The 21,805-nt window shown below is 47.7% G+C and overlaps 1 protein-coding gene across 1 annotated transcript; it reads left to right on the forward strand.

Moving 5' to 3' along the window:
* The first annotated feature begins 1,236 nt into the window (after positions 1 to 1,236).
* On the forward strand, positions 1,237 to 20,691 carry SSPN (sarcospan). The gene is made up of 3 exons (XM_058022742.1): positions 1,237 to 1,610; positions 12,523 to 12,609; positions 17,419 to 20,691. Exons 1-3 carry the CDS (start codon positions 1,287 to 1,289, stop codon positions 17,779 to 17,781), a joined length of 774 nt encoding a protein of 257 aa, XP_057878725.1. The 5' UTR covers positions 1,237 to 1,286; the 3' UTR covers positions 17,782 to 20,691.
* Positions 20,692 to 21,805: the final 1,114 nt, after the last annotated feature.

Raw genomic sequence — 21,805 nt, forward strand, 5'->3', positions numbered from 1 at the left:
CTGGCCTGAGCTGAGCACAAGCTTCCCACAGCCTCCCTGCCTCCCTTGGTCTTCCCTTGCAGGATTGTGCACCGTGGCCTGGCTGAACTCCGGGCTGCCAGCACAGCCCTGGCACGGCCCCACTCAGCACCCACCTCTTGTTGCTCCCTCCTCCTCACAGAGCCAGAATTGAGTTTCTGCAGACCCCAGTCCTGCTGGCACCTCCATGGGTGAGCCCCTCCAGTGCCTGAGAGGCTCTGCCAGAGCTGGATTCAGCCACAGATCAATTTTTGAGTATTTCAGGAGAAATTCCACCACTTCTGTTGCTGTGCTGTCTCCAAGCACCAGCCTGAGCCCACATGTGGATGAAGTGCAGTGACCACATGTCCACAATAAGACATCCCTCTGTCTTTTAGGTAACATAAACAATCTTTCTGCTATGGATAACTGGAATCACACTCAGCAGATGTTTGCTCCACGCTCTACCACTGCCTGCCCAGAAGCACCAGTCCTCACTGCTGGTCTGCTTCATCATATAACATGCCTAGCTTTTGCAACTTTTGGGAAGAGACAGGATCCCTTTTGGCTCCCCAGGACATTAACTTGTATTTTCATTTGTACTTCGTGCTTTCCATACATGCCATCATCTCCCTCCCGCGGGGCCGCCCCTGTTCACAGCGGCTCAGCGGGCGGGTGGCATGGGCACTGCGGTGCGGGTGGGTGCCCCCGGCCACGCTGTGCCTGCCCCTAACCCCGGGGGTGCCAGGAGCTCCTTCCTGCCGCTCCCTGCACAGGCTCTGCAGCGTTCCCGGCTCCCTGGCCAGGCACATCTTCCTGCTGTTCGGGAGATGCGGAATTCCTGCCCTGCTGTTTGCCCCGAGGTGCGCTCCCACCAGCCCGGCCCGCTGCGCGCACGGCTGCGCCGGCGCCCGCACGTTGGCAGTGCGCTACCCCCCTCGCATCCCCCCCTTCTCCGGGCTATATGTGGCATTTCGAGGCTCTGACAATCTGCTTCCAAATGTTTTCCATATTTGTTCAGCCTCCTTGATTCAAATACCAGGAAGAGCTCGGCCGGCACAAAGCGGAGCTTTGGGGGGCAGAACGCTCGCAGCCCCATCGGCGGCGCACACACACACACACACACAAACACACACACACACACGCACACACACACACGCACGCACACACACGCACACGCACACACACACACACACACACACACACGCACGCACGCACACACACACACACACACACTCACACACACACACGCACACGCACACACACGTGAGAGCGCAGAGCCCGCCGGCATGGCGAAGGAGGAGAAGAAAGCCCGGCACGGCACGGCCCCGAATTCCCAGAGCCAGACAGGGAAGGCACCCGGAGGGGAGAAGAGCACCGGCTCGACGCAGGAGCCCGGGATGAAGAAGAAGAAGAAGCAGAAGAAAGCCAAGGGGGATCCCAAAAGTGGCCAGGAGGAGGAATCCCACACTTGTTGTGGCTGCCGTTTCCCGCTGCTGTTTGCGTTGCTGCAGCTGGCGTTGGGCGCCTCTGTAACAGTGCTGGGCTTCCTTATGGCAGGCATCAGTTCCTCTCTGCTAGTCAGAGACGCTCCATATTGGGCTGGGATAATTGTAAGCATAAAGTCTGTTTCTCCATAAAGTGCCTTTGCCAGCATTAATGCAAGCTGCATGACGCTCCACTTTAGACTAACCAACTGCATGCACAACACCATTTGAGTTATGCTAACTATAAATATTCCTGGGATTAAGTGTCTGGCTATACTTTCCCAAGGAAAACTGCTCCTGCAGAATAACACAGCCTTTGGTATTCTTCCTTGCAGTACCCAACAGACCTGAAATAAAATACAGGGTTGCTGTTCACTGGATGTATGTATTAGCTTGTGCTTTGCAGCGAACTCCTGCCTGGTGATGCTGAAAAACAAAAGTTAATTTCTTATGCTGCCTACCCTCTTTGCCCGCCAAACCTTAGTCATCAGGTTTTGGAGGTGAGAGCATTACTCTGTAACTCTCAACTTTTAGCTGAGCAGGAGAGCAGTGTCTGCTCTGGAGCTTCCTCACTGTGCTGTGCTGGAGAACTGCTGGGATTTAACCCTGTTCCTGCTGCTGCTCTGATTGCACGTGGCCATGGGGAAGGGGATGGCACTGGGGGATGTGGCAGGGACAGGGAGCCCTTCCCAGGGCCTGCTGGGGGCTCCTGCCAAGCCGAGTTTGGAGTGACAGCCCAGCCACGCCGCGTGGGCTGGGGGCACTGGGCAGAGGGCAGCGCCCTGCTGGGTGTGAATCAGAGGCGTCCCCGATGGGAAAGCCTGGGGTGGCACCACACACCCCATCCCCAGCAGCAGCCACCCCTGCAGGGATGGGCACAGGGTGTGTGGTGCCATCTGTGCTGTGACTCTGCTGGCTGTGGGCTTGGGGACGTGAGTTTTGCCTCTGGAGGGACAGGGTCAGTGATTATCAGCCTGGGATAGGCCATGGATATAATCAAGCATGCAGGTTTTCTTCCCTAGGCAACAGGTTTCAGGAAAATATGTCCTGAAAATATGCCCTGATGTGTTAGCACAGTCCTGGGTGTTGTCAGATTGTAAGAATTCCCAGCAAAAAAAAATTGTGTTTAGGTACTTGGAGAAAAGATTTCTCAAAGCGCTGAAGAGCTATGGGAGCGTCTTCTGTAAATGGAATTTGTTGTTAGAAGATTATCTGAGCATCTGAACTGATTGGGGTTTGCTCTGTTAATCCTGCTGGGCATCCCTTCAGAGAGTGGAAGGAGCAGGGCCCAAGCTCCCAGAGGAAGAGCTCCTCTGACTCATCTCTTCATGTTTCTCTTCTGACTGAAGAGGTGTCCAAGAGTTTAGTGGTGTTTTGTGGAGCAAGAGCCTGCCCTTGCTTGGAAGAGGAATTTCCTCCTGGGAAGTTTTGACTGTTACAAACCAGAGGGGAATACAGATAAAATAGCAATATTGGCATGTTCACTCCTCCTGTTTACTTTGAGGATTCTGGAGGTCAGATTATGCCTTTTCCAGACAGCACTGTTGCTATCACAGGTTTGAAATAGCTTTTTCACTGGAAAAAGGTGGGGAAAGAGTGAGCTGGACTGAACTAATGTACAGCCAGGATATGAGAAAAGCCATGAAGCAGCCTCTGGCCTGTGTGAATGTCATCAGGGCCCCAGCAGCATTCATCTGAGACATCCACAAATGGCTGGCCTCCCCTGGCGAGGCCTGAAACCCCACCAAAGTCGCTGCTTTCTGAAAACAGAGCTCTAACCCCTGTTGTTTTTAGCAGCAGCTGCCAGCAGTAGTGACATTTAGATGCCCACACCAGGCCAAGCTCAGTCACTTTCAGAGCTCCCCCCTGAAAATCAGGAATAATTCTCCATGGGCGTTCCTGAGCTCATTCCTGACTCGGAGCAAGGCTCAGCTCTCAGCTGAGTTGGTGGCCACGTTCTGCACGCACCAGCCAGGGGAATCCCTGGGGAAACACTTCCTGGGGAAACACTTGCTGGCACTGTGGGAGCTGTGGGGGATGCTGCAGGGTGCCCTGGGTGTTGGAGGAGCAGTGCAGGCTGTGGGCAGCCCATGGGGAACGGGACTGCACCTCGGCTCTGAGTCAGACGGGGACTCTCACCTGGGGACTCTGGTGAGATGCTGAGTCACCAGCACACTCCAGCGTGGTTTGATTCATCCCTGGCTCAAACTGGCTCTTGGTGCCCCTCTGCTTACCCTCGGGGTGGTGACAGGGACTGTCTGCTGGGGCACATGGCCAGGCAGGCTCCTGGGCAGCCACGCTGCTCTCCTGTACACTCAGCCCAAAGCAGAGGGGAAGGAGGGATCTGGCACCAGGTCAGAGGCAAGTGAAAGGAAACTGGTGCTAGAAGGAGAGGATGATGAGGTGGGGCAGCCCCAGAGCTGTGAGGAGTTGTGGTACCATGGGAGCAGTGCAAAGCACATCTGAGGGGCAAAATGCAGCAGGTGCCACACCGTGCTGCATCTGCTCCATGGAGGGACTTGGTGCCCACTGGGACATCAGGTGGAGATAGCCAGAAGCTGCTGAGCTGGAGATTCCAGGTGTACAGTCACAGGGTGCTGCTGGTGTGCTGTGGTGGGGACTGTGCTGAGCACTGGCCTCTGGAGAGCTGGGGAAAACTGGTCCATGAAGGAGAACCCTTGGCTAGGAGCTGCATGTGGCTGGATGTCCTGTGGGCTGGTTTTTGGGCTGCAGGAAGGTGTTAGATAGGGGATGGATGACCCCTGTGCTGCTTGAGAATAAACCTCATGGCAGAAAGTGTCTTCCCAAAACTCATATATTCACACTGAAATGAGCAACAGGACAGAAAGATGTGGTGTAAAATACCAGAGCATATTTGTTTTAGTAGCATCCCACTCAAGTGCTCTTTTTAAAGGACTTGATTAGTATTCTGAATCAAGAACTTTAAAAATCTATTATCGAGACCTTTTTAGCAACATTAGATATAATGGGCGAAGCTCATTCCTGGTGTTACTCCTTTGGAATTACACCAGGCTGGATTTGAACCCATGGCTGTTAATGTAGGATGGCAAAAAAATGAAGGAAAATTGCTAATGTGTTAAATAGACCCTGATTGATTGAAAGATGTTTTTTTTTTCTTCTTCTTTATTAGTAGCAAAATGGTGACACCATTCCTTGCTGAAAATCAAGTGCTTCAGTGCATTACCATGAATGGAAAGGAACTGTTTTTAGAGGAGCAGCCAGTGGAAAATGCTAGTGAGGAAAACCAGGCAAGGCTGCCTGAATTAAATGGGAATTCAGAATTCCCCTTTCAGAATTCAGCACTAAATGGGTTCAAAACCTGACTGTGTAGGTTTGTGAGGCTGGAGCAGGCCAGGGATTGGGTTCACCATCCTGGGGAATAAATGTGGCCAGTGATGCTCTGACAGGGAGTGGAGGAGGGCTCCAAGCCTGCAGGGCTCCATCCCCAGAGCATCAGCCCTTCCCTCCTGAGCCCCTGCAGAGGGAAACTTGCATTGCACCCAGAGCATTTCACCATGAAAAGTAGCTAAACTCCACTTAAAACCAAAATGCATTTAGTCCAAAAATGCGTGGGCACGAGTCAAAAACCAAAGGAAAATTTTATGGACAGCAACTACAAAGCCTTCAGGATTTACCACTTCTGCTTCGGCTTCAGGAACCTATTCCCTGTAAAAGCCTCTCCCCCATTGCTAGGACAGGCAGATAAATGCAGTAAAAGCAGTAGATAAATGCAGTAAAAGCAGTGAGGGCAGCATTTGTTTCACCTGCCTGGAACCAGTTACAGTGGAGGTGCCCATGAGAGCTGTCCTGAGCCCCCCAGACTGCAGGCTGGACTCCCTGGAAGGCAGTCTCTTCCTTCTTGCTGCTTTGCAGGACAAACTCTTCACAAACCCCTCATGGGTGCAGGGCTTTATTTTTTCCTGTGTCTTGCCACTGGCTTGGTGCAAAGCTTTGGGCAAGTTACTTAACCTTGCTAAGACTTTGTTATTTCCCCTGCAAAGTGGGGTTAATAGTGGCCATCCTTCACCCCTTGCTTTGAGATCCTGGGATGAAAAGTGTTGCAGAGACAGTAGATATTAATGGTATCCTTTTCATTCTTTTTCATTAGCTTGTGGCCTTTTGACACCCAGAAGAAGTAACGATGTATTTCTCCTTGAAAAACCTACTTTAGATTATTTCCACTGCGATCAAAAGTGGAGTATCAGAGTTTTCATGGGCAAGCTCCCCTTTCAGCCCTGTTTTGCAGACTCGGGGAGTTAAGAAAGTTACAGAAGTGCTCATCAGAAATGATTATCCAGGGAGTTTATTAGTTCTGTCAGGAAGTTATTTTAAATGTATATGTATAGATGTTCTTAAAATTAGGACTTTTAAAAACATTTAAAAAAATCTGATTCACGAGCAGCTCAAGGCAGCAACTGTGGCTTCAGCTGTCACTGATTTTATTGCAAAAAGCACCCCAAAAGATCTGCCATGGGCTGAGCCCCCAGCCCAGCAGCTCTGACCCTTCTCCCTGCTCCAGCCCTTCTCCATCTCCCCAGGTGTTCCCCAGGCCAGAGGGTCCCTGAGCTTTTACTCAGGGGTGGCCATGGCTTGTGGCTTTTTGGCATCAGCGCTCAAGCATTGGCTTCTCTGCCCTGCTGGAGGTGAGGCTGATGTGGGGCTGTGGGGTGCAAAAGGCAGGCAGACTTCTAACTGAAAAAGCAGCTTAATCAATATTCATTTACCTGGAATCAGAAATGTCTCTGTAACTGTTTAATGTCTATAATGTTTATGTCTCTATAACTTGTACTTGTTTTTGGGGAAACCATTTTCAATTTCTAATAGAAGGTGACTCTTGAAACCTGGTGCCATCAAAAAGTCTGCAGGCATCCATAAATTTTTGGTACAGGCTAGCTTCAGTTAGCCATGGGCAAACATTAAAAGGTTTAAGGGAGGACTGCCTTGAAGAAGAGGCCAGGGTTTGTTTAGAGCCACGTGTAGCACCAGAGCAGGACTCTTCAGAACCCTCTGCCCTTAAATCTCATCCTCTTCCAAGAGTAACCATGCATTGATTTACTAAAATTCACACTCTGGTTTTGCTCAGGTGTGGAGTGGAAAACTTTGATGGGGAGAAATGTTCAAACACTCTGAAGGAATGGTTTGAGGAGGTAACTGTGTCTGATACCTGCCCAGGGCTGGTCTAATCCTGGACCCATCTGTGGTTTGGCCCACAGTTTGGCTGCAGAATTCCTGGCTGGAATTTGTGCAAAAAGCCTAGGTAATATTTGGAGAGGGATATCAAACAGGTTTCCCCAGCCCAAGCAACCTCATGACTATGAGGATGGTGGCTTTCACAGTCGCAGACACACCCCAAACCATGAGTGGTGTTCACAAGTACTCTCAGCCACGCTGCACTTCTCAGGCTGAAAATCACTGCTGGCTCTGTGAACTCTTATTTTATTTTATTTTATTTTATTTTATTTTATTTTATTTTATTTTATTTTATTTTATATTTTTTTGATCCTTCAGGCATTTGTTCAGCCAGGACTGTATTTCTGGTTTTACAGCAGCAATGGGCTGCTGCTGCAGCTCTTGGCTGTGTAAGCAATTGTAGCCTTTGGGGGAATAAACTCTTACCTTAGCACAAGTGATGAGCAACTGACCTAAACAGCAAAGATTATTATGGAAAAAATAGCATTTCATTTGATTGTGGATGCTCTTGCAGGGTTTTGATGATTTTACAGGGTTTAAGAGAAAGTTGTGGATCTGCCAGAGGGTGTTATTGCATGGCTTGAAGGGACCTGTAGTAAAGACATCATTATTTTATTCTGTAGGTGGGGCAGGGATGGGCAGTTATTGTGGGGTTTATGGCTGTTAAAGAATGATTTCCTAGATGATGATGATGGACTTTGCCTGCAACCACTATAAACATGTTTATTGTTATTATTATTATTATTATTATTATTATTATTATTATTATTATTATTATTATTATTATTATTGTCATTATTTCTGGAAGTAACTTATATGCAACTAAATTGTCCTTAAATTTAATAAGAAATCTGTAAGGGGTAAAAAAAAATTAGGGCACAGTACCTCTGCACTGCAGACTGGCTTCTTTCACACGTGACAGTGAGACCCAGGCTGACCTGAGGCTGATGAAAGCTGGCAGTGGAAGCTGCCTGCAGCACCCACTTTCATCACAGCTTCCTTAAACCTCATAAAGCCAATGAACTTCAGTGCTGCTGTCTGCAGCAGCCTGTAGAGATGTCTGGCACCAGAGGTGATCCAGGTTTATACTGGCAAAGCCAACAGGGACGGGTTCTTTCCTGCATCAAAATCTGTGTCCAGTGGGAGTGTTAGATTTGGGGGATAAAGCAGCTTCTCCAAAGGTGTAGACAGGAGCTAAGCCTTGCTGTATCTGATAAGGTGGGAGAACCATCAGCCAAGTGAGGGAGAGCCAGAAACTCCAGAGACAGCTGCAAGAGAACATTCTTTACCTGTGTCCCTAAAAACAGAAAGATCCCCAGTGTCTCCAAGTGAGCAACTACAAAATAACATGTCCATAATGGAGCTGTCTTCCTAATTCTATTAACAGCAATTTTCCTCCTGAAGTTTGAGTTTACATTCTCATTAAATAGGAAGAGTCCTGCTGTGGGTCTCAGCAGTGCTGTGTGGCATTGCAAGTGTACCTGGGAGAGGTTTTGTCCTGCAGTGTGTTTGCTTTCTGCCCCTAAAAATCGTGGCAGGAGGTTCTTGCAAACGAAGCCGCCATACACAGAGCTGTACTGTGCCTTTGTGAGCGTTTGCAGCATTTGCCTTGTGATGTGGCACAGACTCAGGATGCTCCTCAGAGCCAGGTTTTTGTCTCCTGCCTTCATTTCTTGGTGGATGTTCCCAACCCTCCTGCTTTACCAGCCAAGGTTTTCAAGATGCTCTGGGTAGGAGGTAGTTCGCTAGAGAAAACCACCCATTCTACATTTGGGCTAAAATTGTAGCAATAACAAAAGGAAAACCAGTTTCACAAGCATACAGGGGAGAGATGGAGACAGATTAGAGCAATCTGTGGTTTTGAAATCTGTCGGAATAAAGCAAACCACATGAATATGTCAGTGTGCAAAGATAATGAGTGCAAACCGCAGCGGAAATTTGTGCCCTGCGTGTTCAGATTTCCCCTAATTACACCCAACCTTCCTCAGCCCTGCCATGGGGTGTCCTTGTGCTCCTCGTACACCTTGTGCTGAATCCTTGCAGGAGCAGATGGGATAGCATGACAACAGGTTCCTGCCCTCTTTGGAGTGGGAGCAAGCTAGAAAACTTCTCCTCCTGTTTTGATTTTGGCTTAAAAAACCAACAATTCTTAAGTCACTTTTCAGCCCTGAGGTGTTCCTGCCCAATGGGAGGAATGCCTACTACTTCCCTCCAAAAAGAAATATTATTAAAATTTTTGTATAGCCTAAATATTTAAATTCTTCAGCCAGTGTTAGTAAATAGCTGTTCCCCTGGGTTGTGAACTGGGGGGATTTCACAGGGTGTGCCTTAAGCAAAATGAAATCTCTACCTTTCCTAAATACTTCTGTATCACATTTGGGTCTTTTTCTAGGCAGTGCTTTCCAAAATTAAATTCTTCCCTTGGATAACCTTTCACGTCACTACCTATTCAGGAAGGGGTGTGTTAGTCCATATGGAAATTTTGAAATAGGATCTTGAAATAAACTGGAGTTGAAACATGCACAGAAATGCAAATTCCTGGATTTCTGGGTAACAGTTGACCAGAGCTGATCTAATTAAGTGCCATCCTGCAGGTCTCAGAGAATCTGTTTTATTTGTGTAACAAATGCACATCGATTGGTGACAAGCACGTGCTGAAGTGGGTTCAATTGCATTTTATGTTGTGTGCTCAGCCAATAAGGCATGGGAAATGTGTGCTTCACACTGGGATGTGGCAGTGGCTGTGGCAGCACCAGGATGTGGGATTACCTAATGCTGCTTAGCAATCAGCATCGACAGCACCTGTAACACGCCTGCAGCTGTTATAGTTACTTAGAGGCTCCTAAAAAATACTTAGCAGCGGATTTTTATAGTTATTCTGTTACACTTCACAGGTGTAATTCAAAGCTGATCTATTAATAATGTATAAAATAGCAGCATAGAGCTGTTTCCTATATAAACGTTCCACGCTTTGGTTTCCTCCAAGGAGTGAATTTACCTTTAAAGAGCTGAAATGTTAAACATATGTGGGTCATAATTCTCAGCCACGTTATTTTTTACTGCCACTTAGAAAAACACACATCTCTGGTTTAAAAAAAAAAAAAAATTAAAAAATGTTACTGCGTTCTTATGAAAGAAATGCTTAAGCTTTCTGAAATATCCTGGCCAAGACTTGCAGGAATCCTGACCCAGTGTAATCCTTTAGAAATACCTCTCTACAAATGTGCCTCTTCAAGTGTCCCTGAGTATATTATTTAAATCCCAGAGGACCTTTAGAAAGCATGTGCAGGAATGGAGCTGCTTTTAAGTGATAGCCCTTTGTATGGGAAGCTTTCTGAAGAGGGAGGTCTGATCCTGCCATGTGTGAAGCCAGCAGGAATTCTGCAAAAGTTGTCCGAGGCACTTGATGGCAGAGAGAAAATTCCAGCATTGGTCTCTGCTCTCGAAAGAGAGAAAATTCCAGCATTGGTCTCTGCTCTCGGAAATGAATGCAGCCCTGTCAGCCCTCTGTGGTTAAATGGAAGGGGAAGGAGGAGTGGGAACAGTCCCATGATGTCTCATGGCAATCACCTGGAGGCAAATCTGGCTCTCGGTCCATGCAAGTGTAAATGCCCACTAGTGTAGCTGAAGCAAAGCAAATTTGATTTATTGCTCATAACAAGATCCTTCAGCACCAGATCCTGGAAATACTTAGGTCTGGCTTTGATGTGAGGAGCCCCTATGATTTGTCATGAATTTTGGGGATATGATGTTAAGACAGTGTGTTTAAGCTTATTTTTTTTTTAGTTCTTGCTGCAGGTTCTCTCCTTCAGCCATTACTGGCACTGGGGGAGTTTATCATTTGGATATTATCAGCAATAGAATTTCTTATGATTTAAGTTTTATGGGCATGTTAATTGAATTAAAAGATTAATATATGGTGCAAGGGACCAAGGACATAGGCGATTAATCCTGAGAAATAAAACATGGTTCAGTCACACAGAAGCACTACAGGGCAAAAAAACCCCAGCACTGAAGGACCTTTGACAAGAAAGGTTGTTTTTTCCCCAGACAACCCTGTCAGCTATGGCTGTCAACAATAAAAAGAAAGAAACAAATAAATTGGAGGCCGTGTGTAAGTCACAGGACCAGAATATAAATACACATGACATGGAAAGGAGTAAATAATACTGACGCATTCTTTAGAAATGTTCTCGGGCAACACTTCCTATTCATGTCCCACTGAAATGACATGAAATAAAACTTCATGGGGAAAAGTGTTACTAATTGCCCAGGTTCTTGAGGGACATGGCTCTGTGTGTGTTCGGAGGTACTTCTCCTTTGCAGGGCTGCTGCTTGGGCCTTGCACCAACAATGCAGTGCAAAAAGTTTGATACTCTTTCTACAACAGATGATAAAAGGAACGTGTTTATCCATTACTTTCCAAAAGGAGAGCTGGGCATTTTTCACTGCAGGTCAAGGTCCCTGTGGAGTTGGAAATCTGGATGTGAGCAGCACTTTCAGGACATGCAGGTGGGGATGGGGCTGTGATGGAGCCCCACACTCCTGCAGGCATCTCCATGGCATGGCCCCACCTTGGCAAAGGCAGCTCACACATGGCGATGGCCAAACAGGGCAAATCCCACTGCTCTGGGAAAGCAGAAAGCCTCAAATTAATGACAACTCTTCCAAACTTCAGAAGTAAAATGGAGAGGGTAAAAAAAAATATAGAATTTTGCTGCAGTCACTGAGAATTCAACAGCTGTCATTTATAACCAAGATGCTCCCAGCAGGGAGGCACAGACTTGCTCCTGGCCCTGCATGTAGAGAGGACCTCTGAAAGGACAGTGCCTGATCTCATCCAAAGTCCCCACTAAGGCTCATCACACCTAAAATGTCTTTGAAAGGTGTGATGTGAAGGGTCATTTAAAAACACATGGATGCCATCAACTGACCTGTTTTTCCAAGGCAGCTCAAACATGCACAGATTCCTCCAAACACACCTCCAGCTGCCAACAGTCTCTCTCAAGCCCAGATCCAGCCCCACGGGGAGCCCTCACCTGCTGCCTGGTACCCAGCTCCTCCATCCAGGGGATGAACTGCCAAAACCAGCAGTCTGCTGCTCCTAAATCCTCCTGTCAGGTTTGCTCACTGATCCTCCAAAAACTGGGAGAGGAGAGCACTTGACTGGAGTGCTTAGCAGTGTGGGGATACACTGTGTTTTCTAAACACAAAAAAGCAAATCACATTCATTGGGCTAGTTGCTCAGAGGAGGATCTTCCCTTCTTACCTGGAAAATGCCAATCTGTGAGTACCTCCTTCTGCAGATAAATCCAGAAATAATAATAAATATGGCTAAATGAATAAACAAGTATGCAAATACTTTTCCATTATGTTTAATCTTCAGCAATTACTGCCACAGGGCTAAAACACAGTTTCAGATTGTAGGGGAGATGGATATCTTTAGGAAGATGTCCACTCCAAAAGAGGGTGAAAGCCTCTGCAATAAACTCTGCTGTTCTTACCCAGTGGCAGCCGTGGTTTAATGATTTAAAACTTGCATGGGTGACATAAAAACCCTGTCAGCACCCAGAACTACATACTACATGGTGCTCTTTGGGCTTGTAAGCCCAATTCAGAAACCTTCTGCTCTTTTTTGATGGTTGTGTGGGCAAAAATTCAACATACATCCTGGGGGCTGTTGCTGTGCTGTGTCTTTGATGACTTTGCTTCCACACTCCTTTAATTATGGTCCTGCAAACACAGAAAGTTGTCTTGGCTTGGGCAGGAAAAAAATTGTGTTTTGTGTTTTTTAACCTTGACACATTTTACATCTCTTCCTTTGCAGGTCTGTGTGGTGGCCTTAGTGGGATTTGTTTTGCTTTGTATCTCGTACCAACCTGATGAGAAGACATGTGCACAGTTCACAGTGAAGGTACCTGAATATTTTTTAAGCTTTTTTTTTTCCTTCTCATATAATTAAATATAATTTTAAAAGTTGATATAGGCAATATTTTTAAGAATACAGGAAAAGAATTGAAAATGCACACTTGAAATGCAGGAATGGTTTTCTGTTACTTTCCAGGCAGCTAAGGAAGAAACTGTATCCTATAAAAGGGAAACTCTAATAACATTTCAAATCAGAACAAGATACCATTTTATTTGCCACGTTTTAGTAATATAGACAAAGCTGGAATAATTTGGGAAGTGTTCTGAGAGTTTGAGTAGATTAAGTGGAGATAGTGAGCAGGGTAAGAAGTAAGGTGGCATAAAATGAGTCCACTTAAACCAAGGTTTAATATTTAATGAGAAAGTACTGGGAAAGCACAGGGACATGCATTCTCCCACAAAGCAAATTCCCATCTGAGCATTGCAGGAACTGCACCATACCCCACCTTTGTCTCCAAAACTGCTTTGCTGACACTGGTAAGCAACTAAAAGAGCAAGGCTGAGAATGCTTGTTTTTAACACCATTTTTCCTGGGCTATTTTTCCTTATTATTGTAATTTTCAGGGCTCTTAATATTTTGCAGACACATAATAACTGAGAAAAATACCGACGCAAGCAGCACAAAATAACAGTGATTATTAACTGGAAACAGGCAGAAGGAAACAAAATGCAAGGAGCAGCTTTTCAAACACTGGCATCCATCCTGCCTTAGAAATTAGACCCCGGTGTGTCTTTTGTGTCTTTCTCGAGCTTCTCCCGTACTTAAAGAAAAAAAGGGAGAAGAACAATTGTGCCTGCCCTGTGGCTGCCTCCACATTGTCCCTTGTCACCTTTCCGCCCCCAAGGAAGGTTACTGGGCTGGGCGGGGGCTGCCACGCCAGCCTTTTTACTGCCTGCCCCGCAGCAGTAAATTGAATTTGGCATCCAGGCAGGAAGGGAGTCATCCCTGGTGTTGGGAAGGGCACGCCGGGCTGGGCAGCTCAGATGTCTCTGCCACCCACCCTGACCGTAAGGAATGTGAGCCATCGTTCCCCGTAGGAAAACAGACATTTTGGAATTGCTCCCGAGGTGATGTAAAATGGGCCATTCCTCATCACCTGGCAGAATTAGAGCTTAAATCTCCCTGGTTCAGTCAATAGCCCATGGACTGTTGCTTACTCAAGGCACCATCCTCCCCAAAATCCCCCTTCCCAGAATTTCCTATTGCAGCATGCCACAGAACTTCGTAATTCCCAGGCTGTTCACCTCTCCTGTCCCACGTCCCTGCTGGGAGCTGTTATCCCACAGTTTGAGATAACAGGACAAAAAAAAAAAAAAAAAAAAAAAAAATCTTCTGTCTGAAGGGCTCATACCTATTTTAACAAAGTAGGAGCTAAAACTATTCTCCAGGACTTCGATCACATAGGACTCATCTACATCTCCAGTATCACTTCTCAAATCTTTGAATTTCAGTTAAAGGCTCTCTCTGAACTAAAAACAAGCATTAGCTATGACAAGGCTCAGGATGCAAGACTGCAGTCATAAGACAGATTGTTCAGAGGGTTGTTCTTTTCTCCTTGAGGGCCTGAAGATTCATCAAGCCCTGCATTTGGATTCAGCCCGATCCACTCCGACCATCCTTACCAGGTGTGGCCCAGGTCCTGCCCTCACACTGATAGCTGGTCCCCATCAGGCAAGCATCATCCTGCAGGAAAATCCAGGCTGAACTTCCCTGGAGTGCATTGAGCACCCCAAGTTCCCTTGCACAGCCCAAGGATCACTGTGAGAGGAGGACCACACACACACACACAGAGGCCTGGGGGATTTGGGTCATCCCCCAAGGTGACCCTCTGACCACTGGCGAGTGACTCCTCCCTCATGGTGGAAAACAGGAGGAGACCTGTGCAGTCCTCTCTGCCTTCCTCCCTCTCAGCAGCTGCTTCTTTCATTTCACACTTGCATGAGCCCTGGATCCTGTTAAAGAAGGAGGTGTCAGAACTGCTTTCAGCAGAAGTCCCTTCCCGAGACTGCTGTGGGTACCCGCAGCACGCCATGTGTCCCTGAGAAAGGGAGGCCACCCAAAGAGAGGGTGGCTGTGCCCTTCAGGGGGACAGCAACAGCCAGTGAGTGCCACACAGGAAAGTCTTGAGCCATCCTTGGAGCTCCTGGGCTGACATTTGACAGATCCCTCCCTGCAGCCCGGGGCAGTGACACCTCTGCTCCCGCACGCCCACCCCATGCACACCACGGTTCCTGTTCCCTGCAGGGGCTCATGCCTGAGCACCACCGCCCTCAAAAGGGGCCTCCTGATCCACCTCTGCAAACCCCTCTGCTTTCACCTCTGATAACTATGAGCAGCCTTTTCCATGAGGAACTTAATCCATCTTCCTGTTATTTATTTCAATTTAGTCACAGAGGACAACTATTGCCAGTAAATGTTGCTAAAATGTCTCTTCCTCATATGTGGGGCACGAAGCAGGATGAGCTGCCATGCTCTGAGGTCATTGTACACTGTGTCTCCCCACTTCCTTTTTCTCCTTCTATTTAAGCAGCAACTGCAGTGTCTGTCTCTCTGAAGCTGTTAAAAACCAGTTTTCCAGTAGCAAGTCCTGGTTCCTGGGCAGAGCCCACCACACAGTTGTATTTGTGATGCTGCAGTTGCCTCCAGGTCTGGCATGTGATTAATCTGCTCATGGAATCTCAGCACTCACTGTCTTGTGCTCCCTCAGAGGCAGTGCTTGCATTTGGCTCACCTTTGATATTTGGGAACGTGTTCATTTTCAGCAGCTCGCAGAGAGATTCCTCTGCAAACATCTTGTGAGAATAATAAGCTTTTTGGAAATTGCCCTGAGTCCCCCATGCATCTCCCTTTGCCTCTAAGGATTATCATAAGAGCTGCCTGTGTATTCATATTCTGAGATTTCCTTCCCTGTAGGAACACAACAGACAAATTCTCCCTTACTGTACCTGGAGCATAGATTAGGCTGTTGTGTTCTGACTTTGGATAGAAGTTGTTAGCTAAATAAAATGCCTGCCAAGGGAGAATCAGGCACATGGTGCAGTCTTGGCTTAGTATCCCATCTATTAGGGAGGCCTGATTCTGTCTTCTGCTGGGCTGAATCCAGGGACTTCCACCAGGACTTCTATATCACAGAACAACCAACATTTGTCCGTTTTCTGTTTTCCCCATCTTTGAAAACAATGCCATTGGCTTATGAATTACCACATCTTGGTTTGGAGGGGGTCCATCAGTCAGCAGCACTCCATCTTCTGTATGCTTCATATGAGGAGTTGGCCCCATTTTCCAGCTTCACCTTTCCCATGGACCCTTCCCTTGAAAGCTGTGGGGGCAAAGTAATTGCATTTAATAAGAGCCACCCTCATTTTGAAGCTGCCCTCGGTTTAAGGCCACAGGGAAAGTAATTAAATTTAATAGCAGCCAGGTCTTGGAAAGTAAGATCTTTCAGTAAGAATTTGGTGATATGAGGGGGAAAATGTACATAGTGCTTCAGGACCTGCAATAATCCCAAATATTTTTTTTCAAGCTGGCAACCAAACAGAAAATTGATTCACAGTGTAGTTCTAAGATAAATACACCAGGAGTGTGAATTTTATAAAGACATACATAGTTGGAGTTTCAAGGTCAAAAAAAAAGCTTTTATATTGATATTTTGCTTGCAGAATTGAGGTTAAGAGAGAGAAAGAGAGAGAGAAGCTGCTGTTTAAAATAACAGATTCCCAACCATGCCATGTGTCTGACAGATAAGACGCCAAGGAAAATAAATGTTTTTACAGTGCTGAACAGAACCAAAAAATGCAATTTTGGCTAAACACAGAACATGATTTTAATATACATTCACACATATTTTGTACGCAGTGCAGCAACTGCCAATTCCAGCTATCAAAAGCAAAGGGAAGCCCATATGTGCTGGTATCCAAAGCTCTCAGGTGAATCCCAGAGTGTCAAAGGCTCTGACTTGCTGCCAGTTTCCATGTGTTTGTGGGGGTGGACTCTGCAGAGCTACCCTTGATAAAAGCCACGCTATTTTTAAGCTGCCACTGTTGTGAGGAGCAGTGGAGGTGACGAGCAGACCCTTGTCCTTCTCACTCTGTAGCACTGGGAAAAGAAAGGTGCTTGCTGCCCTTTCATGCCTGTGAAAGACTTCCCCATGTTTTGGGGACAGGTTTTGGAAGCAGACTGAGCACAGCACACACTTTTTCTGTGGAGATCTGCATTCCCATTCCACAGTAGGACCTGGGAAGCAAAAGGCTGGCTGCATCCACAGGGCCTAAAGTGAGAGATCAGCCACCCCACTGCCTGATTTGCAAGTTTAAATCAGATTTGTTTGGACATGCAAACCGAGAATAACGCATGAGCAAAAACACCTAGAGCTCAGCACAACCTGGGGTAAGATGGCAGCCCAAGGCTTATCTGCTCAGCTCTGCTTCCAGGCACTAATTTGTCTCAGCTGATGACCGTGGCTCCGGTCAATGCAGGTACGACTGGAGAGGAAAGTGCTCCCTCCCTCTCTAGAAAGCTTCTTGATGTATAGACGCACCAGTTCCTTGGTGCTCTCCCCAGGACTCCAAATTGCAAGGCAATGCTCATATAAAACATGAAAGGCAAGTTCTTGAGACGACCTGCTGAACTGCTCATCACAAGGAGCCTTGCCTGCTGAAGCACCCAATCTCTAGACAGTACATTGAGGGTGTGCATTCCCTGCAAAGTACATGTGCTGCATTCCTTGTGAGTTCCTCAATCTCTATGAAGCTGGAAAAAGGGGGTTTATCTCTTTTTTCCCCCCCTTTCTTTCAGCTGCTGTATTTTCTCCTGAGCGCCCTGGCTCTGGTTGCCTGTGTTTTGGCAGTGGCTTTTGCTGCACACCACTACTTGCAGCTGACCAAGTTCACCTGTGACACCATCCAGGATTCCTGCCAGTGCAAATTGGACACTGCCGACCCGCTGGGCCGCACCTTCGTGTACCGGGACGCCGACTGTGGCAGCCTGAGCAGCATGCTCAGCCTGTACCTCCTCCTGCAGATGGCTCTCAACCTGGTGGCAGCCCTGGTGTGCCTGCTCATGTGCTTCGTGGTGTGGAAGCACCGCTACCAGGTCTTCTACGTGGGCGTTCGCTTCCAGCCCCTCACAGCCGTTGAGGGCCACGGGCAGCAAGTGTAGGGGCTGGGCTGGGCTGGGCTGGCAGGGGCTTGTGACCAGGGATGGGATCTGCCACCACAGGCACTGCAAAGGGATGGGCCTTGGAAGGTGTTTGATGAGGAAAAATGCTCACATGGCTTTAATGAATTTATTTTTCAATCCTTTTGGGAGCATTTCGTACGGCTGCTCTTGAGAAAAGGCCTCTTGTGAGATTAGCAGCCCAGAATCCTAAAGCAGGTCACAGAGTCCTAAAGATGCAGCTGTGCAAATGCTCCCCACAGAGGATCTGTAATAGCCATGGATAAACTCTTTGGGAACTCATCTGCAGGGCTACAGCCATTACAAAATAGGGCCCATTTCCCTCTTGCCTTCAGAGAAGCTATACCAATTTCTGCCAGATAGGGATCTGATCCAAACTGCTTAATTATATCAGTGGGAACATACTTTGGGAATATATCATGTCTTGGTGCTCTGGGTGTAATCCATGCTAACCTGATGGGAATTGAACATTCAGGTAGGGATGAGGGAGGTCAAGACATCTTCCAATGCAGGTTGAGACCAACACCAAAGTGAATATATTGATGGCTGCCATATAAAATATACATATAACTTTTCTGAATGAATAATGATTTAGGCTACCTAACCCAATTACTAATAAACAACAAATAAGAGTGAGTTCACTGAAGGTTCTTTGGTGGGCCCTGCTTGAAATCCCAGGCAGATTTCTGATGTTTGGGAGAAAATATCAGTTTAAAGAACCTTGAGTTGCACTCCTAAAGTAGAGGGACCCTAAATCAGTAGTCATGTTGAAAACTAGGTCCATAATGCTCTAATTGCAGGCTGACAAACCCGGATTTTAGCCAGTTCCACCAATTATACTACAAGCACAAAAGGCCAAATGCATTTTTGGTGTAACTCCTCTGAAGACAATCAGCCTTACACACCAGCAGTGGAGTTGGGCCAACAGCCCTGAAAGATATATCCCTGCAACAATGAATGTTTTTAAAATGGGGTGGAGGGAGGGAAACAAGAAGAGACTGCCAGTCTCCCAAAGATATCTCTGGTAATGATGTGGGCAACAGAATAATGATTTCTTAATGAGGATGGAAAAACAAAGTGTATTTAAGCAGTGCTTCTTCACCCTGAAAGCGCAGCTCTAGAAGTGCTTTACATCTCATTAGCCTTATACCAAGACAACTACGTTGGTTTGTCCCTTGAACTGCCATTTCCACTTGCACAGCATGGACAGCTAAATTTAGGAGCAATTCCTAATTGGCAGCATTTGGCACTGCCTCCTGATCCATATCTGTGCAAGGGCAAGCCAGCTGGTGCTCACACCCTGCCATGACGAGGGATTTCCCGATCCCAGCCAGAACAAGGATGTCTCGGAGGTGGGGTGGAGCAATCACATGCCAGAAAAATTGTGCCATAATCACTAGCTAGGAGGAAGCAAATGAAATTTATATAAGGCTTTGAAGAAAAAAACCAGCCAAGTTTCTGCAGCAAAAATAGTCATCAAAAAGTCAAAAACCCAGACTGGCAGAAACTTGGTTGTCTAAGGAGCTCTAATCCTACAAAAAACCTGTTTTCCATACGGTGATCACACATCATCCAGGGGCTAGACCATCAAGCCTCCAGGGTCAGGAGATCACAGTGTAGTGAAGCCTCCTGTAGCCCACCTAGAACACTGCTGGGTGTCGGGGCTGTAGTTTTAGTCATGGAAAGTGCATCTGGAGCAGACATAGCATCAACCAAGGTGCTCTCTGCCAAGCCGTAAAGCGAGGAGCTGCAGGACATGAGGGGTTTTGAGATATGCTTCCAAATGACCTTTTTTATTGCACCTAAAAGTAACAACCGACTCCTAAGCCTGGCTGCAGGGCACTGCCCATGTCACCACCCACCCAAAGACCTCAGTCTGCCTCCCAGGCACTGCTGGGGCAAGCTGAGACAGGAGAGGACTGGGATGGCAGGCTGGTGGTACCAGACTCATCCTTGGGGCCATCCATGTGGATCTGGCAGGAACCAGCCCATCTCCCATGGCTCTGGTGAAACATGCTGCCAGCAGTGCTCATGTGGCAGGGCCATGCTGCCTGGAAATGGATACACAGGGGTGCCTCTCACCTTATGCTGTGCTCAGGTTTGTCCCCATCCCACACAAACCTTTGGCCATGCCCTCTGCGGTGGCTCAGGGCAGAGGATGTACCTTCCTCCTACCTGCATGGCCCTCAGTGCTCCTGCCCCTCCCTCCAGCCAAGATTGTGGGTTCCTCTCTCCACACATAAGATAACAAGGAGCAGGAAAGGGATCAAAGGGAGTCTGAATGACAGCTGAGCTCTGGGGCCTCCTCCCACCCTCACCACTGCACGATGGCTGGCACAGCAAGAGGAAGGCTGTGCTGGCAGAGCAGAGCAGAGCATGCTTCCCTCCACCCATCCCAAATGTCCCTTTGCTCAGGGGATAGCTTGGTGTGTAGCACTCCATCCTGGCCCAGCAGCATGTCCAGCAGAGCTGCAATTGTCTCCTTGATCCCTGACCTGTGCCTCACCCACACGTTCTCACCGGGTCTCCCATCACCTCCAGGTGCTGGGGACGGGGCTGGGCTGTGGTGCCTGGCCTCTGCCTGCTCAGCCCGGGGCTGAGATTGGCTGGGGCTGCTCTGGGGCACGGCAGGCACAGCGGGGATGATCACAGAGCTGCTGTGAATGCCTTCGGCGTGTGGGCAGGGAGGAGAAGGGAGGTCTGGATAACACAGCCTGCTCCACTTAACAAGCTGCGCACCTCCGTATCAGCTCACCCTTCGCTTCCAGCCACGAATTCGGTTTGCTAATCAGCACAATGCAGCTTAACCCTTTGCTCTGGAAGAAAGCAATATTCATCATGTATTCTGTTGGTGGTTTATATGCTTAATGAATAAATTTGGGGCATTTCGATCTAGCAAAGATGAACTTCTTTATTTCCTTTTCATGTATCTCAAGAGCATAAAATCAAAACAGGAGAGGTGGAGAAACAGACACGGAAGGTTTTGGAACTGGTTTCCCCCTGGGTATGGTTTTACAATGTGTATTTTGCTTTGATTGAGAATTTTGGAAGGTACTAATTAAAGGATTTTCACCTACCACAGCATATCCAGACACCTCCCAGCCTTTTCCCAGTGTCACACTCCACGTGGACTGCACCAGGAGAAAGACTGGGACTACAAGGCTTGGAAAGGACAGAGGTGTTGAAGAAGAAAACAATTTTTTATAAGCCTGGGAAATTTATCTTGTAGGTGAATTCCACAGAAACGGGTAGGATTAAACCTCTATGGACACAGAATTTGCGAAGAGCTCGATGTAATTTACTCTCACAAACCCAGGTGTGATTCTCATTTGCACCCCGGCCACTTTACACTGTTTTCCCAGTGTAAAGGGGTTGTAAAGATGGCATCAATCATCTTTACACCTACTTCATGGCCATTTTACACAGCTAAAAGGGCCCTTTGTGTAAATGAGAACTCAAGCCCCAGAGAATTTAATAGAGAGGAGATCCTTTCTATAGACTGTGCTAGACCCTCTAATAGGGTCTATTACTGGGATATAACTCTCCGCTGGATTTTATAGCTTGGCTTAGAGATCATCAGTCTCGATTAAATTCAGTTCTGCAGAACTTTTCCAAAGGCCATAACCCTCTGCTGTCATGCCTGCTCCTCCACCCCGAACACACACAGAGTGATGGTGTTGCATGGATAACTGCTCGGGATTTTAAAAGGAGAAGCAGCAGCAGCAGCCGCCCCTTTCCTCAGGCTCTGAGGCATTTTGATGTCGTGCTATGCAAATGCCGAAGCAACAACAACGGCAGCGAAAAGGGAACCGAGACGCGGCGCCTCCCGGGGAGCCAAAATGTCACATTCTCATCCCCGCCAGGGCCTGTGCCCCGTCCCTGCCCTGCTGCCACGGCGGGGCCGGGGGCTGTGGGCGAAGGGGAAGCACGGCCAGGCCCGGCCCCACGCTGGGGCTGCCACCAGCCCTCATGTGACGGCCATCTGCGCCTCGCTGGCCCGGCCGCC

The sequence above is a fragment of the Melospiza georgiana genome, chromosome 4, assembly GCF_028018845.1.
Source record: "Melospiza georgiana isolate bMelGeo1 chromosome 4, bMelGeo1.pri, whole genome shotgun sequence".
Lineage (NCBI taxonomy): Eukaryota > Metazoa > Chordata > Aves > Passeriformes > Passerellidae > Melospiza > Melospiza georgiana.

What these genes read in the sequence shown, in the direction of transcription:
- SSPN (XM_058022742.1), top strand. Translation starts at nt 1,287, where the DNA reads ATGGCGAAGGAGGAGAAGAAAGCCCGGCACGGCACGGCCCCGAATTCC. An exon ending in CATATTGGGCTGGGATAATT is followed by an intron (nt 1,611 to 12,522) that starts GTAAGCATAAAG and finishes CTTCCTTTGCAG; the next exon opens with GTCTGTGTGGTGGCCTTAGT. An exon ending in GTGCACAGTTCACAGTGAAG is followed by an intron (nt 12,610 to 17,418) that starts GTACCTGAATAT and finishes CCTTTCTTTCAG; the next exon opens with CTGCTGTATTTTCTCCTGAG.